The 17,144-nt window shown below is 40.6% G+C and overlaps 1 protein-coding gene across 1 annotated transcript in view; it reads right to left on the reverse strand.

Annotated features, from left to right (window-relative positions):
- LOC129828974 (guanylyl cyclase C-like) overlaps nt 1-17,144 on the reverse strand; it is a 40,306-nt gene that overhangs the window by 1,589 nt on the left and 21,573 nt on the right. The window contains exons 14-26 of the mRNA XM_055890328.1: nt 4,765-4,836; nt 4,495-4,599; nt 4,329-4,415; nt 3,970-4,102; nt 3,630-3,767; nt 3,303-3,391; nt 3,051-3,142; nt 2,561-2,719; nt 2,214-2,406; nt 1,929-2,103; nt 1,657-1,755; nt 1,446-1,540; nt 1,215-1,291 (exon numbers count right to left, since the gene is read on the reverse strand). Of these exons, the coding sequence (XP_055746303.1) occupies nt 1,215-1,291; nt 1,446-1,540; nt 1,657-1,755; nt 1,929-2,103; nt 2,214-2,406; nt 2,561-2,719; nt 3,051-3,142; nt 3,303-3,391; nt 3,630-3,767; nt 3,970-4,102; nt 4,329-4,415; nt 4,495-4,599; nt 4,765-4,836 (1,514 nt within the window). The remainder of the gene's footprint in view (nt 1-1,214; nt 1,292-1,445; nt 1,541-1,656; nt 1,756-1,928; nt 2,104-2,213; nt 2,407-2,560; nt 2,720-3,050; nt 3,143-3,302; nt 3,392-3,629; nt 3,768-3,969; nt 4,103-4,328; nt 4,416-4,494; nt 4,600-4,764; nt 4,837-17,144) is intronic.

Below are 17,144 nucleotides of genomic sequence, written 5' to 3' on the forward strand. Positions count from 1 at the left end.
TTTTCCTGAAGCCACTCCTGCGTTGTCTTGGCTGTGTGCTTAGGGTCGATGTCCTGTTGGAAGATCTCTCTGTACTTTGCTCTGTTTATCTTTCCCTTGATCCTGACTAGTCTTACAGTCCCTGCCTCTGAAAAAAAACACAACATGATGCTGCCACCACCACCATTCTTCACCGTAGGGATGGTGCCAGGTTTCCTCCAGACGTGACACTTGACATTCAGGCCAAAGAATTCAGTCTTAGTTTCATCAGACCAGAGAATCTTGTTTCTCATGGTCTGAGAGTCCTTTTGGTGCCTTTTGGCAAACTCCAAGCGGGCTGTCATGTGCATTTTACTGAGGAGTGGCTTCCATCTGGCCACTCTATCATAAAGGCCTGATTGATGGAGTGCTGCAGAGATGGCTGTCCTGGAATGTTCTCCCATCTCCACAGAGGAGCTCTGTCAGAGTGACCATCTGGTTCTTGGTCATTTCCCTGACCAAGGCCCTTTCCCCCCGATTGTTCAGTTTGGCCGGTTGGCCAGCTATTCTTCCATTTAAGAATGATGGAGGCCACTGTGTTCTTGAGGAACTTCAATGCTGCAGAAATGTTTTGGTACTCTTCCCCAGATCTGTGCCTTGACACAATCCTGTCTTAGAGCTCTACGGGCAATTCCTTTGACCTCATGGCTCAGTTTTTGCTCTGACATGCACTGTCAACTGTGGGACCTTTAAATAGACAGGTGTGTGCCTTTCCCAATCATATCCAATCAACTGAATTTACCACAGGTGGACTCAAATCAAGTTGTAGAAACATCGCAAGAATTATCAAGGGAAACATGATGCACCTGAGCTCAATTTCGAGTCTCATAGCAAAGGGTCTGAATACTTATGTAAATATGGTATTTCTGTTTTACATTTTTTATACATTTGCTGTTTTTACTTTGTCATTATCGAGTATTGTGTGTAGATTGATAAGGGAAACAAATAATTTAATCAATTTTTGAATAAGGCTGTAACGTAACAAAATGTGAAAAAAGGAAAGGGGTCTGAATTCTTTCCGAATGCACTGTAGATATGTAGCTCTAATGATATCTGTTTACCCTACAAAATGGAAGAAAGACATGAATGTAGAAGTTAATAATATAGATAGATCTAAAGATGACGTGTAGCTCTAGTGATGCTCATACTCTACTAAGTTATAGGGGAGCATATAAATGAGCAGCAGGTTAACTCACGCTGTCGGTGGCGTTGGCAAGTTGTAGTCCTGTCCTGTTTCACCTGTCAACCAGTAGGTCAACTCTGTGCCTTTACCCTGGGATATATATATACACACACACACACACACAATCTTATATGATATTCAACACAGTAAATAAGAGTACTAAATAGTACAAATGGCAAAAAAATCTGTATGATTCTGTCATGACAAACAGCAAAGCGCAAAGCGGCATGTGCCATGTCCATACCTTGAGAAAAGTCTCCCCTCTCTTCTCGTACTCAAACTTGCAGTCTGTCCTCTGTAGGATGCTGATGGTGGGCTGACTGACGTGGATTCTCAGGGCTGGATGGAGAGAGACAGAGTTGTATTTTACTCACCTGCCATGACAGCTGATATGAACATTTTATGTTTGTGTAGATTTGGTGTGGATATTTCCAGTGTTCCTGTAGCCTGCTTACGATGTCCCGTTGACTCCATGCTAGATGCAGTGTTGACTGTGTCTCCAAACAGGCAGTATCTGGGCATCTTTATACCCACCACTCCTGCTGCACAGGGGCCTAGGGAACAAGTAGTGAGACTTAAGGGGGGTATTGATGACAGACAGGGAGGAGAGAGTGAGGGAAGTTACAGGAAAGAGCAGAGACTAAGGAGGTTTTGTATTGATGATATGTACGAGGAGAGAGAAGGACGTGTTATGAATTGAGGATAGGTCTTGGGGAGCTACGGATACCTGAGTGCATCCCAATGCGGATCCACACAGGTAGTCCCGGCAGATGTCTGAGCTGGAAGGTCCCCATAAATGCCAGAATGTCCAGGGCCATGCGGGAGATGTCCACCGCGTGCCTGTTCCCGTTCCGCCGAGGCAACCCCGACGCCACCATGTACGCATCACCTATCGTCTCCACCTGACACAGGACAAGAAGGAAGACATAGAAGCTATACATCTGCTATTGAACTAAACGTTTTGGTTTACAGTAAGCCTAGCCTCAACGACAACCCTAACCTCAACCCTAACCTTGTATACGTCGTGGTGGTCGAGGATGCTGTCGAAGCCCTTGTAGATGTCGTTGAGCATGTCCACCACTTCCATGGGGGTGCTGTACTGGCACAGGGTGGTGAAGCCCACGATGTCGCTGAAGTAGACCGTCACCTCCTCAAACAGCTCCGGCTCCACGATGCCTGTCTCTTTCAGAGAACGCACCACAGGACTGGAGAGAGAGAAGTCATTTGCTGGTCTTAAAGTGGTTTTCTGGTTGTGCAGTCTGACAAAGTCCTTCTGGTTGAAACACTGCACTTTATAAAACAAGAACATGGAACTGTGTTCGGGTGTCTGTTTCTTTTTGTTGTTGTTTGTCGACTGACCGAGGCAGCAGCATGAAGTTGAGGCAGTCGGCCCTGTCTCTCTCAGCCTTGTACAGCGCCGTCCTCTCCTCCACCAGGTGCTCCAGGTTCCGGGAGTACATCTGTAGACGACGGATCAGGTTGTCCATGTAGCTCTCATTAGCCTGGTTGTGCAGGTTACTATGGAGAAAAGAACAGGATCAGTCACACACACATATACACACACACCCACACGCGCCACTTTTCAATGTGAGGGATTTCTCAAATGTATCTTAAATGAAAGAGAAGGGTGCAGCTCTACAGCAATTACATGTTAGTTATTTAGAAGCACTGCAAACCATAACCATGCTCGTCTTACTTATATCTCTATTTATTTTGACCAGTTGTCATGTTACAGAGACATTTTACCATCTTTGTAAATGTATTCTTCACCTTTCTGATAAAATGGCCAAGTCCTGGCAAGTGTTTGGCTCTATCCAATAAAAGAGAGATAAAAGTAGGTAGCTGGTACCTGAAGATCTTCCCCAGTGAGTTCTCTATCTTCTTAAAGTCAGGCCTTCGCTCTGGGTCCTCATCCCAGCAGATCTTTATCAGCATGTACACCTGTGGGCATTCAGAAAAAGAAATATGTACAAGTCAATGTGGATTACAGACTCTCTATCTCTATATCTGTCTTTCTCTGTACTGTAAGCCCTCCCCATCTCTGTCTCTCTCTGTTGCACACAAACAGACAGACAAACACACAAACAAATGCCAATCTTACCTCCAGTTCTTTTTCTCCTGCAGTCTCAAAATTCAGATCAGGTCTGAAATAGGTTATTTTGATAGGGTACTGCACTCTGGCCATTTTCTCTGATGAAGACAGAACATCGTGTGTGAGCGTCTTGTTAATCTGCTACACTATGTTGTGCTCAACTGAACAATGCTACAGTTGACCAGGAGGGGTCGATACTTCCCCAGAATTAAATGTAGAACCACTCAAAGTGCCAAAGATTACATTTTAAATAAGGGTAACTACAGTATAGCAAAGCTGATGCAATGATTCTGTTCAGAATTTCTATATAAGGTGTTACATAGGAATGTGTTTAACCTGTGCGGTCGGAGTAGGCCTCGGTGTAAAAGGTTTTCCTCCTGAGAACTATCTCCTGGGCGATGATGGCAAAGCTGTAGACATCTCCCTTCTGGGAGATCCCTTGTCTACGCAGGTGCTCTGGAGCTGTCCACAGGTCTGATGGGGGAGAAAAAGGAGGGGAAGGATGGAGAGGAAAAGAGAGTGAGGGGATAGGGGAGGATAGGTAAAAAAAAAACAAAGGGCAGAACAGGGATAAGACAGAAAGAGACATCCTAGGACAGACAGACCTCAGGGGAAGTGTATTGCATGAATGCTAACTATGCTAGCAAGCTAGCCCTACCGAAGTAATAGTTCCTACCTCTGCCTGGGTTTAGAATGGTGTTGCAGCCAAAGCCAGTGATCTTGACCACCATGCGGTTGTCCACCACACAGTTAGTGGACTTGAGACGGCCATGGACCTGGATGTCACTGGAATGGAGGTAGGACATACCCTGCGGAGATGAAGAAAGGGGAGGAGGTTTTGTCTTTGAATAAAGGCCTACTGTATTTCAATGACTCAATGTTGTCAAATGGATCAAAGCACTTCGGAAATGTATATCAATATTGACAAGATTAAAACTCTTGGATAGCATCTTACAGTAAATTGCTCTGAGTTGGCATTTTCTGAGCTCATACAAACCAACAGCAGAGTGTAGACTAGAGTTGTTGCCAGCTCACCTTGGCGATGTCGTACATTACAGAGATCTTAAACTCCCAGTCCATGAAGGTCTCCTCCGGGTATGAAATATTGTCATTCAGCACACACTGAGGAAGGAAGAAGTTAAAAGTTAAAATGGGAAAGTGTGTGTGGGTGTGCGTGTGTGCTTGCATGTGTGTTTCTCACCCTTAGAGATCCCCTCTCGCCGTACTCGAACACCCCAAACACACCATGATCATACTTGACTGTGCCGTAGAACTTAGTCAAGTTGTAGTAGTCAATGTGCAGAAGCTGTAAATCAGGGAGGTTGGATATAATAAGCAATAGGACTTATAATCAAATCAAATATGAAAAACTAAACAAAGATACCACATGGACACAGGTAAAAATGCATACTTGATACCCTTGAGTAGTCTACCGGACATTATCAAACTTGCTGTATAATCGGTGACTCACCGAGTTGAGCTCTATCCTCTGACTCTTGTTAAAGTTCCCGTCCGAGTGCTTCAGCTCCTTCAGGATCACAATCTGAAACCATGACAACAACAGTAGCCTCAGTAAACCTGACCTTCATCACCATGACAACAACAGTAGCCTTAGTACACCTGACCATAGCTCCCTCAAGATCCTTCTTCAAGTGTCAAAGTGAAGGAGTCTGGCAAAATGAGTATACAATACACCTGACCAGACCACTGTATCGGTCCCTGAGCCGTGGTAGTTGCTTTAACCTACATGTGTACATATGGCTCTTTATATGTATGCATGTACAGTTGAAGTCGGAAGTTTACATACACTTAGGTTGAAATCATTAAAACTTTTTTTTCAACCACTCCACACATTTCTTGTGAACAAACTATAGTTTTGGCAAGTCAGTTAGGACATCTACTTTGTGCCACAAAAATGACACAAGCAATTTTTCCAACAATTGTTTACAGACGTATTGTTTAACTTATAATTCACTATATCACAATTCCAGTGGGTCAGAAGTTTACATACACCAAGTTGACTGTGCCTTTAAACAGCTTGGGAAATTCCAGAAAATGATGTCATGGCTTTCGAAGCTTCTGGTAGGCTAATTGACGTCGTTTAAGTCAATTGGAGGTGTACCTGTGGATGTATTTCAAGGCCTACCTTCAAACTCAGTGCCTCTTTGCTTGACATCATGGGAAAATCAAAAGAAATCAGCCAAGACCTCAGAAAAAAAATCATAGACATCCACATGTCTGGTTCATCCTTGGAAGCAATTTCCAAACGCCTGAAGGTACCACGTTCCTCTGTACAAACAATAGTACACAAGTATAAACACCATGGGACCACACAGCCGTCATACCGCTCAGTAAGGAGACACGTTCTGTCTCCTAGAGATGAACGTACTTTGGTGCGAGAAGTGCAAATCAATCCCAAAACAACAAGCAAAGGACCTTGTGAAGATGCTGGAGGAAACAGGTACAAAAGTATCCATATCCACAGTAAAACGAGTCTGTTTGGCCATAATGACCATTGTTATGTTTGGAGGAAAAGGGGCAAGCTTGCAAGCCGAAGAACCCCATCCCAACCGTGAAGCACGGGGGTGGCAGCATCATGTTGTGGAGGTGCTTTGCTGTAGGAGGGACTGGTGCACTTCACAAAATAGATGGCATCATGAGGGAGGAAAATTATGTGGCTATATTGAAGCCACATCTCAAGACATCAGTCAGGAAGTTAAAGCTTGGTCGCAAATGGGTCTTCCAAATGGACAATGACCCCAAGCATACTTCCAAAGTTGTGCCAAAATGGCTTAAGGACAACAAAGTCAAGGTATTGGAGTGGTCATCATAAAGCCCTCACTTTAATCCTGTAGAAATTTTGTGGGCAGAACTGAAAAAGCGTGTGCGAGCAAGGAGGCCTGACATAGTTACACCAGCTCTGTCAGGAGGAATGGGTCAAAATTCACCTAACTTATTGTGGGAAGCTTGTGGAAGGCTACCCGAAACGTTTGACCCAAGTTAAACAATTTAAAGGCAATGCTACCAAATACTAATTGAGTGTATGTAAACTTCTGACCCACTGGGAATGTGATGAAAGAAATAAAAGCTGAAAGAAATCATTCTCTTTACTATTATTCTGACATTTCACATTCTTAAAATAAGGTGGTGATCCTAACGGACCTAAGACAGGGAATTCTTACTCGGATTAAATGTCAGGAATTTTGAAAAATGGAGTTTAAATGTATTTGGCTCAGGTGTATGTAAACTTCCGACTTCAACTGTACTGCCCACCACTGTGACCTGTATGCTCTCATTGGCTGGCCCTCGCTTCCTATTTGTCGCCAAACCCACTGGCTCCAGGTCATCTATAAGTCTTTGCTAGGTAAAGCCCCGCCTTATCTCAACTCACTGGTCACCATAGCAGCACGCGCTCCAGCAAGTATATTTCAATATTCACTCCCAAAGCCAATTCCTCCTTTGACCGCCTATCCTTCCAGTTCTCTGCTGCCAATGACTGGAACGAATTGCAAAAATCACTGAAGCTGGAGACTCATATCTCCCTCACTAACTTTAAGCATCAGCTGTCAGAGCAGCTTACAGATCATTGCACCTGCACATAGCCCATCTGTAAATAGCCCACCCAACTACCTCGTCCCCATATTGTTATTTATTTTTTTGCTCCTTTGCAACCCAGTATCTTTACTTGCACATTCATCTTCTGCTCATCTATCACGCCACTGTTCAATTGCTTACTTGTAATTATTTCGCCAATATGGCCTATTTATTGCCTTACCTCTCTAATCTTACTTCATTTGCACACACTGTATACAGACTTTTCTATTGTGTTATTGACTGTACGTTTGTTAATTCCATGTGTAACTCCTGTGTTGTTTGTGTCGCACTGCTTTGCTTTATCTTGGCCAGGTCGCAGTTGTAAATGAGAACTTGTTCTCAACTGGCCTACCTGGTTAAATAAAGGTGAAATAAATAAATAAAATAAATACAATTTGACCCAAGTTAAACAATTTAAAGGCAGTGCTACCAAATACTAATTGAGTGTATGTAAGCTTCTGACCAACTGGGAATGTGATGAAAGAAATAAAAGCTGATATAAATCATTCTTGTTGGTGGCTTTTCCTTCACTCTGCATTCCAATTTATCCCAGACCATCTCAACTGGGTTGAGGTCGGTTGAATGTGGAGGCCAGGTCATCTGATGCAACACTCCATCACTCTCCTTCGTGGTCAAATTTAATTTAATTCTAAATAAATCACAGACAGTGTCACCAGCAAAGCACCCCACACCATCACCCCTCCTCAATGCTTCACGGTGAGAACCACACATGCGGAGGTCATCCGTTCAACTACTCTGCATCTCACAAAGACACGGCGGTTAGAACAAAAAATCTCAAATTTGGACTCATCAGAACAAAGGACAGAATTACACCTGTCTAATGTCCATTGCTCATGTTGCTTGGCCCAAACAAGTCTCTTCTTCTTATTGGTGTGCCTTAGTAATGGTTTCTTTCCAGCAATTCCACCACGAAGGCCTGAATCACGCAGTCTCCTCTGACCAGTTGATGTTGAGATGTGTCTGTTACTTGAACTCTGTGAAGCATTTATTTGGGCTGCAATTTCTGAGGCTGGTAACTCTAATGAACTTATTCTCTGCAGCAGAGGTAACTCTGGGTTTTCCTTTCAAGATAGAAAAATTACATCACCACATTAGTAAACAGTCACAAGGCATCATATGGGAAAGTGCAACCAGCGAAACGAGGTAACATAGTAATTAAAGTGGCCTCCCTGTGAGCAGAAGTTATGTTTGTTTTTACAATAATTTTTTTAAATAATAAAAAGAAATCATTATTTTTACCCCCAATTTTGTAGTATCCAATTGTTAGTAGTTACTATCTTGTCTCATCGCTACAACTCCCGTATGGGCTCGGGAGAGACGAAGGTCGAGAGCCATAGGAGTCACTAGTGCGCGATGAGACAAGGATATCCCTACCGGTCAAACCCTCCTTAACCCGGACGACGCTAGTCCAATTGTGCGACCTCCCGGTTGCAGCCGGCTGCGACAGAGCCTGGGCTCTGCACTGCGACAGAGCAGTGCCTTAGACCACTGCGCCACCCAGGAGGCCCCCGTTTTTACTATAATTTAAAAATAAAATTGTAACATTCGACGGAAAGACAGAGGTAGAGTATAGTAGGGATTGTAGAGGGATTTCTGAGTTAAAGGAAACAGAGATGTAGACTAGTGAAGGTAACAAAGGAAAGTAAGTTAATTGGAAAGTAAGAATTTTGAATTTGAATTGTTTGGATTGCTTAAGAGTTAGCAAACTAGAATCTAACTAAATGTTATTTCATTTGGTTTTATTGGGTTTTTCACGGTTAGAGAAAATATATCTTAAAGTGTCAAACACATGTAATTTTCAGAAATTAGTTTTAAATGAACACGTGAACTATTTTTGATAAGAAATGTACTGAATAAACTTACTGTGACCTTGGATACAAAATGTATGAAATGTTTGTCTAATAGAGAAAGAAACACTTATTTGAATGGTTTGAATGTCCTCTGACCTCTGTCCTGACTTTCTAGTGTGGTTTGATCACCCTCGCTGGAATGCTGAGAGACATTGGATGATTATTTGAAGTTAATTTATAGTACTGATAATTACGGAGAAGTTTATAGTTAATAGTTATGTGTGATTCAGACCATGAGAAGGTTAGTCCTGTCTCTGGTCTATTTTTCTATTCCTTGAATCAAGTTCTGGGTAAAAAAAATGTAATGGAGTTATTAAGGGTAGTAATTCTAATTTGATTTGCAGTTTTTGTTGTTTTTTATACATTGATCACGTTGTCACGAGTCATGTGTCAAAATGGGGGAATTACCAGTCTGAGGTTTTTGGATTGAAGTTTACACACTGAGTAATATGTAGGAATGTATCGAATGATGTATGAAGGAGTGTATTGTTGTTTGTCTGTTTTGTTTCAATATAAATCTCACCAGTTTGGGTCTGCTGGATGATCGGAATAATTTTTTTGGGCAAAATTGTTTCAACAGAATGTGATGTTATTTTCTTTGACATTTGTTTTAGAAATTGGTATTAAAAATGTTGGTAAAAGTAATCATTTGTCATGCAGTCAGTGCTTGTCTGGATTTCCTGAATCAGAAATGAACTGAACTAAACTGTTGTTCTGATCGGTCCTTTCTCAAGATTATGGATTGTGACTACAGATGGTATCTAGATGCATGGAAGGGATCATTTGACCAAACGGTGTGGACCTCAAAACCCCCTCTAACCGGCTGAAGAAATGGCGTTCAATACGGCCCTGTCCTGCACCACTTCTATCGAGAGATCTGAGTCTGAGCCAGCAACTGGTGTACAGCATCCAATATCAACTACTTTTTCTCTCATGCCCTTCTCTCAGTAGTGCAACATGAATCTATGTGGAGTGAGCATGAAGAGAGATCCGTTCCAAAACCTTTCTTATGTTGCTGGTATACTGGTGGGCAAATGGACAAGACATAACAGGCGTTGTGGTGGGACTCAGGTGAGACATTGAAATTGGGACATTGTCATGGGCCATCCACTTTGAACTGTGAAGCTATCTGAAGAAGAAAAATGAAGAAATGCCAGAAGAGTGTCGGGAAAGGGAGGGGGTTGGTCAACTGTGCACGTAATTGATTTAGACTTGTTTGAAATTGTGTTATTTTGGGGTATCAGGTTGATTGAGGAGGTCTAAACACTGCTAAATGTATAGTAATTTATGTTGAGAATGCATTGAGATACTGATCTGTAATTATAATCATGATGAGAAAGTTAATACTGGAATTATAGGTTAAATATATTGTATGTTAAAATAAATGTTCATTCTGCCAGTATTGATGTGTGTTAAATTGAGGGTTATAATTGTGAGTGATAGAACCAATGTGAATCACTGAAGAATGTCATTCTAAATTTTGGTTGGATAATTAATTGTTTTGTTTTATGATTTGGAAACTGAATGATTTTTTAAAAACTGACTGATTGATTTGAGTAAGTTTTTAGTATGTTAATAACTATGAGTTTTGATTGTTGTTATGCTGATTGTGACGCGTGTATAGAAATTATGTACCAAAGAGATTGATACTATTCTCAGCATGCCCTGGTGAATGGAGAGGGTGAACTCTGATACTGAGAGTGAAACTGATCCTAATCTATTTAATTTATATCCATTGCCAAATTGCAATTTTTGACGATAATTATAATACTCAGGAACTATAGCAGGTTTGTGCTAATGGCACATAGCCATGTGTGTTGCCTTATAAATAGTGGGATCATGATGCTTGTCCTGGGTCATGTTCATTAGGCACTAAATGGAAGAAATGTTACTTAAACCGGGAGTCACTACCTGGATTTTACTGGCTAATTTTCGTTTCTACTATGCTAACCAATGGAGGTGTGCTCGGTATCAACATGATGATTTGTTTCGTACTGATGAAAAATGTACTCTGACTTAGATTGCTGAGATTGTTTTTGCGATATTGCAATGTCTTTTTAAACATTGTAATTTGTCTTTTAAATTGAGAGATATCTCAAAATTGGGGAATGTGATAGAAAAATTACGTATTTACCTGATTTATTTGATATTAATGGTTAACAATTAATATTGAACTAATAGTAAGACATTTCTGATATTTCTTCCCTGCAGCTAATCTGGGCGTGTGGTCACTAGAGATGGCTTGAGCTGACAAATGCATTACATAGACAAGAATGTGTTTTACTAGAGATAGTTTAGGAGTATAACAATGCCTCATTGTCTCTAAATCATCCTGACATCTGGGAAACTAAGTGTAACCCTCTCACCAGGCTCGAATTTGACGCACGATATTAACTTGCGTAGAATATCTCAACAGCATGGGATGTTAGGTGAGAAGGACATCTCCAATAAGAATCCCTATTGTAAACTATCTAGGGCGATGACAATAGGGTATTAACTTCAGATTAAATGATTATAGGTTTCTGTTATTGTATAAGGATATACTTTCCCATGCATTAAATTAAATTGAAACAGTAAATGACTCCACCAAGGCAACATACATACATTTACATTTACATTTAAGTCATTTAGCAGACGCTCTTATCCAGAACGACTTACAAATTGGATAAGGTTCAAGATGTGTATTACTACATTTTCAATGCACCACATCAAAATGTATTAAAATAATAAACCCCAATGAGTCGTGCACAACCCATGTCCAAATTATTTCAAGCTTGCTTAACCTGTTGGCGCGGGTACGAGCTCAAAACAATTACGACACACATAAAGTCCCGAAGCACCCCACCGTTGTGGTTACTTATTCCCTCAGTGAAGTATGGCAGTTCCTTGCAAGTTTCCTCACAAGATCCACAGCAAGCACAGCTATCAGTGCAGACAGTACTCTTTAGCAGTAACCGATATCCAATGGGAACATGAACTCGTTAATCTTTCCCAAGCAATTCTCCCTCCGTGTCACACGATGCTAGGCTAACCTCAAGGCTGTCAAATACCTCCACGATGAGACCGTAGCTTCAGTCTTTACTAAGTCTTTCTTAACAAAATTATAACAACTCTTATAAAATAAAATCGGTATTTCCATTCAAAACTTGATAGGTATGGGTTTTGTTCTATTTTTATCGTCTTCTTTTATAATTTTTCTTCACCAACGGTCATAATGTAATGTCCATCCTTTTCTCAACATCTCTCTCCCTCTCTTTTTTCCCAGGCCTCTTGTTAACCAGGTCAACTCCCATTGGCCACAGCTTAATTAACAAGCGACCTTATTGGTCAAAACTTAAACTTAAAAGTAAACCAACCTATTCACTTATACATTAAATACATATTTCTTCAAAAGAAATGCATTAACAACATTACAATTCGGGAGCAATTCAATCACCTTTTAAATATAATACCAATTAATTATAACAAATAAACTCAATACTTGGTTCTAACAAGAATAAACTCAATACTTGGTTCTAACAAGGGTATTACATAAGCTAGGGTGGGGTTAAGACAACAACCCTGTGTAGATAACGACCGGATGAACCCAGAGTGGTTTATATTGCCCCTTGGTCTGCATGGGAGGGGTGGAACCAGCAATGACTAAGAATTCTTAGCGGTGACAGTCAAGACTGTTGGGCTGAGTAACCTAACCTTTACACAAATGCAGACACTAAGAATTCTTCGTCATTGCTGGTTCCACCCCTCCCATGCAGACCAAGGGGCAACATAAACCACTCTGGGTTGACCAGCATCTATATTGCAATAACTAATCGATATTGAATAAAGATGATTGTTTGAAGAAATGACAAAGTCTCTCTCACTTGATTAGAATATTCCACTACACTTTCCTGTGGTGGTCCTCATGAGAGCCAGTTTCATCATAGCGCTTGATGGTTTTTGCGACTGCACTTGAAGAAACTTTCAAAGTTCTTAAAATTTTCCGGATTGACTGACTTTCATGTTTTAAGGATTAGCCCATTTTTTTCAATTTTCTCCTCAAATAACATACCCAAATCTAACTGCCTGTACCTCAGGCCCTGAAGCAAGGATATGTATATTCTTGGTACCATTTGAAAGGAAACACTTAGACGTGTATGGAAATGTGAAAGTAATGTAGTAGAATATACCACAATAGATCTGGTAAAAGATAATCCAAAGAAAACACCAACCGTTCTCTTGATTTTTTTTGTACCATCATCTTTGAAATGCAAGAGAAAGGCCATAATGTATTATTCCAGCCCAGGTGCAAATTATATTTTGGCCACTAGATGGCATCAGTGAATGTGCAACGTTTTAGACTGATCCAATGAACCATTGCATTTCTGTTCAAAATGTTATATCAAGACTTTCCAAATGTGCCAAATTTGTTTATTAATTTCTTGAAATTTTCTTGTTACTTACAACCTCATGCTAACCGCATTAGCCTACGTTAGCTCAACCGTCCCGTGGAAGTGACACCGATCCCGAAGAAGTTTTAAAGTAATGATGGACCGTCGTTTCTCTTAATTTATTTGAGCATAATATGGACTTGGTCTTTTACCAAATAGGGCTATTTTCTGTATACTACCCATAACTTGTCACAACACAACTATCTCAAATGCATTAAGAAGAAACAGAACTCCACAAATTAACTTTTAACAGGGCACACCTGTTCATTTAAATGCATTCCAGGTGACTACCTCATGAAGTTGGTTGAGAGAATGCCAAGAGAGTGCACAGCTGTCATCAAGGCAAAGGGTGGCTCCTTTTTTTTTTTTTTTTTTTTTTACGGGCTCGGGAGAGACGAAGGTTGAAAGCCATGCGTCCTCCGAAGCACAACCCAACCAAGCCGTACTGCTTCTTAACACAGCGCGCCTCCAACCCGGAAGCCAGCCGCACCAATGTGTCGGAGGAAACACTGTGTACCTGGCCCCCTTGGTTAGCGCTCACTACGCCCGGCCTGCCACAGGAGTCGCTGGAGCGCGATGAGACAAGGATATCCCTACCGGCCAAACCCTCCCTAACCCGGGCGACGCTATGCCAATTGTGCGTCGCCCCACGGACCTCCCAGTCGTGGCCGGCTGCGACAGAGCCTGGGCGCGAACCCAGAGACTCTGGTGGCTACTTTGAAGAATCTAAAATATTAAATATATTTTGATTAGTTTAACACTTTTTTGGTTACTTTTTGGTTACTACATGATTTCATATGTGTTATTTGATGTCTTCGCTATTCACTATATGATGTCTTCACTATTATTCTATAATGTAGAAAATAGTACAAATAAAGAAAAACCCTTGAATGAGTAGGTGTGTCCAAACTTTTGACTGGTACTATATAGACATATTTACACATATAAAGAGCCATATACAATGCCTTCAGAAAGAATTCGTACCCCTTCTCTTTTTCCACATTTTGTTGTGTTATATCCTGGATTCAAAATGGATGAAATATTCTCTCACCCATCTACACACAATACCCCATAATAACCAAGTGAAAACATGTTTTTATAAATTGTAAGACATTTATTGAAAATGAAATACAGAAATGTACATAAGTATTCACACCCCTGAGTCAATACTTTGTGCAAGCACCTTTGGCAGCAATTACAACTATGAGGTTTTCTGGGGAAGTCTCGAAGAGCTTTCAACACCAGAATTGTACAACATTTGCCCATTATACTTTTCAAACTTCTTCAAGTTCTGTCAAGTTCTGGTTGCTGATCATTGCTCGAGAACCATTTTCAGGTCCTGCCATATATTTTCAAGCTGATTAACATCAAAACCTTAACCATGCTCCCTCTCATTCATATCTCTATTTAATTTTATCATTTGTCATTTTACAGAGCCATTTGACCATCTTTGTACAATGATTCTTCACCTTTCTGATAAAATGGCCAAGTCCTGGCAAGTGTTTAGCTCTATCTGTCACGATCGTCTTGAGGATATTGAGTGGACCAAGGCGCAGCGTGTGAAAAATACATGCTCTTTTATTAGAGACGAGTGAAACTCGAATAACAAACTCGAATAACAAACACTTATAACAAAACTAAACAAAAACAACCGTGAAGCTACAAACGTAAGTGCAATACAAACGCTACAAACGTTCTACATAGACAATTTCCCACCCCAAACCCAATGCCTATGGCTGCCTTAAATATGGTTCTCAATCAGAGACAATGAACCACAGCTGCCTCTAATTGAGAACCAATCTAGGCAGCCATAGACATACAAACACCTAGAAAAGACACTGACCCATTTAACATACAAAACCCCTAGACAATCCAAAAACACATACATTCCCCATGTCACACCCTGACCTAACTAAAATAATAAAGAAAACAAAGATAACTAAGGCCAGGGCGTGTCACTATCCAGTAAAAGAGAGATAAAAGTTGGTAGCTCTAAGAGCTTTCCACACCTGGATTGTAAAACATTTCCCAATTATTATTTTTTTAAATCTTAAAGCTCTGTCAAATTGGTTGTTGATCATTGCTAGACAACCATTTTCAGATCTTGCCATGTATTTTCAAGCCGATTTAAGTCAAAACTGTTACTAGGCCACTCAGGAACCTTCACTGTATTCTTGGTAAGCAACTCCGAAGTAGATTTGGCCTTGTGTTGCAGGTTATTGTCCTGAATTCATCTCCCAGAATCTGGTGGATTCTAGGATTTTGCCTGTGCTTAGCTCCATTCTGTTTCTCTTTTATCCTGAAAAACTCCCCAGTCCTTAACGATTATGAGCATACCCATAAAATGATGCAGACACCATTATGCATGAAAATATGAAGAGTGGTACTCAGCAATGTGTAACTATTGGATTTGCCCCAAACGAAGTGATGAAATCTGTTGGTATCATCAGAAAGATTGGTGGTTTGGTTCATCAGGCTTGCTTCCTAACTCTACGCTATAGCTTAATTTACCCATATCCCATATCCCCAGTACATATGCCTCCTACCAATACAAGTTACTCAACATACAAAATACATTTACAAGACTAGCCACCTGCTCTAATTACCTGGCTCCATCTGCACCTTTGTTTAAGAAACTTAATCTATTGTCTATTGATGGCATTAATATACTTCTTATGACTGCAATCCCGTTAACGGGATGATATGACAACAGCCAGTGAAAGTGCAGGGCGCCAAATTCAAACAACAGAAATCTCATAATTAAAATTCCTCAAACATACATGTATCTTATACCATTTTAAAGGTAATCTTGTTGTTAATCCCACCAAAGTGTCCGATTTCAAATAGGCTTTACATCGAAAGCACCACAAACGATTATGTTAGGTCACCGCAAAATCACAGAAAAACAGTCCTTTTTCCAGCCAAAGACAGGAGTCACAAAAAGCAGAAATAGAGATAAGATTAATCACTAACCTTTGATGATCTTCATCAGATGACACTCATAGGACTTCATGTTACACAATACATATATGTTTTGTTCGATAAAGTTCATATTTATGTCCAAAAACCTCCGTTTACATTGACGCCATGTTCAGAAATGCCTCCAAAATATCCGGAAAAATTGCAGAGAGCCACGTCAAATAACAGAAATACTCATCATAAACTTTGATGAAAGATACATGTTTTACATAGAATTAAAGATACACTTGTTCTTAATGCAACCGCTGTGTCAGATTTCAAAAAGCTTTACGGCAAAAGCACAATATTCAATAATCTGAGAACAGTGTTCAGCCACAAAAGCAAGCCATACAGTTACCCGCCAAATTGTGCAGTCAACAAAACTCATAAAAAGCATTATAAATCTTCACTTACCTTGGCTGATCATCGGAATGCACTCCCAGGACTCCCACAAGAAATGTTCGTTTTGTTCGGTAATGTCAATCATTTATGTCCAAATAACTATTTTTGTAGTGTGTTTGGTAAATAAATCCAAAGACAGGAAGCGCGTTCACTAAAAGCAGACGAAATGTCAAAAAGTTCCGTAACAGTCAGTAGAAACATGTCAAACGATGTATTGAATCAATCTTTAGAATGTTTTTAACATAAATCTTCAGTAACGTTCCAACCGGAGAATTACATTGACTTCAGATGTGCGATGGAACAGAGCTCCCTCTCATGTGAACGTGCATAGTCAGAGCATGGTCAGGTCATGATAGACCTGACTAATTCCTGTCTCCTTCAGCCCCACTTCACAGTAGAGGCACCAGACAAGGTTCTACAGACTGTTGACATCTAGTGGAAGCCGTAGGAAGTGCAAACTCATCCATATCCCACTGTGTATTCAATAGGGGCTTGGTTGAAAATCGACCAACCTCAGAATTCCCACTTCTTGTTTGGATTTTTTCTCAGGTTTTTGCCTGCCATATGAGTTCTGTTATACTCACAGACATCATTCA

Source organism: Salvelinus fontinalis, chromosome 30 (assembly GCF_029448725.1).
Source record: "Salvelinus fontinalis isolate EN_2023a chromosome 30, ASM2944872v1, whole genome shotgun sequence".
Taxonomy (NCBI): Eukaryota; Metazoa; Chordata; class Actinopteri; order Salmoniformes; family Salmonidae; genus Salvelinus; species Salvelinus fontinalis.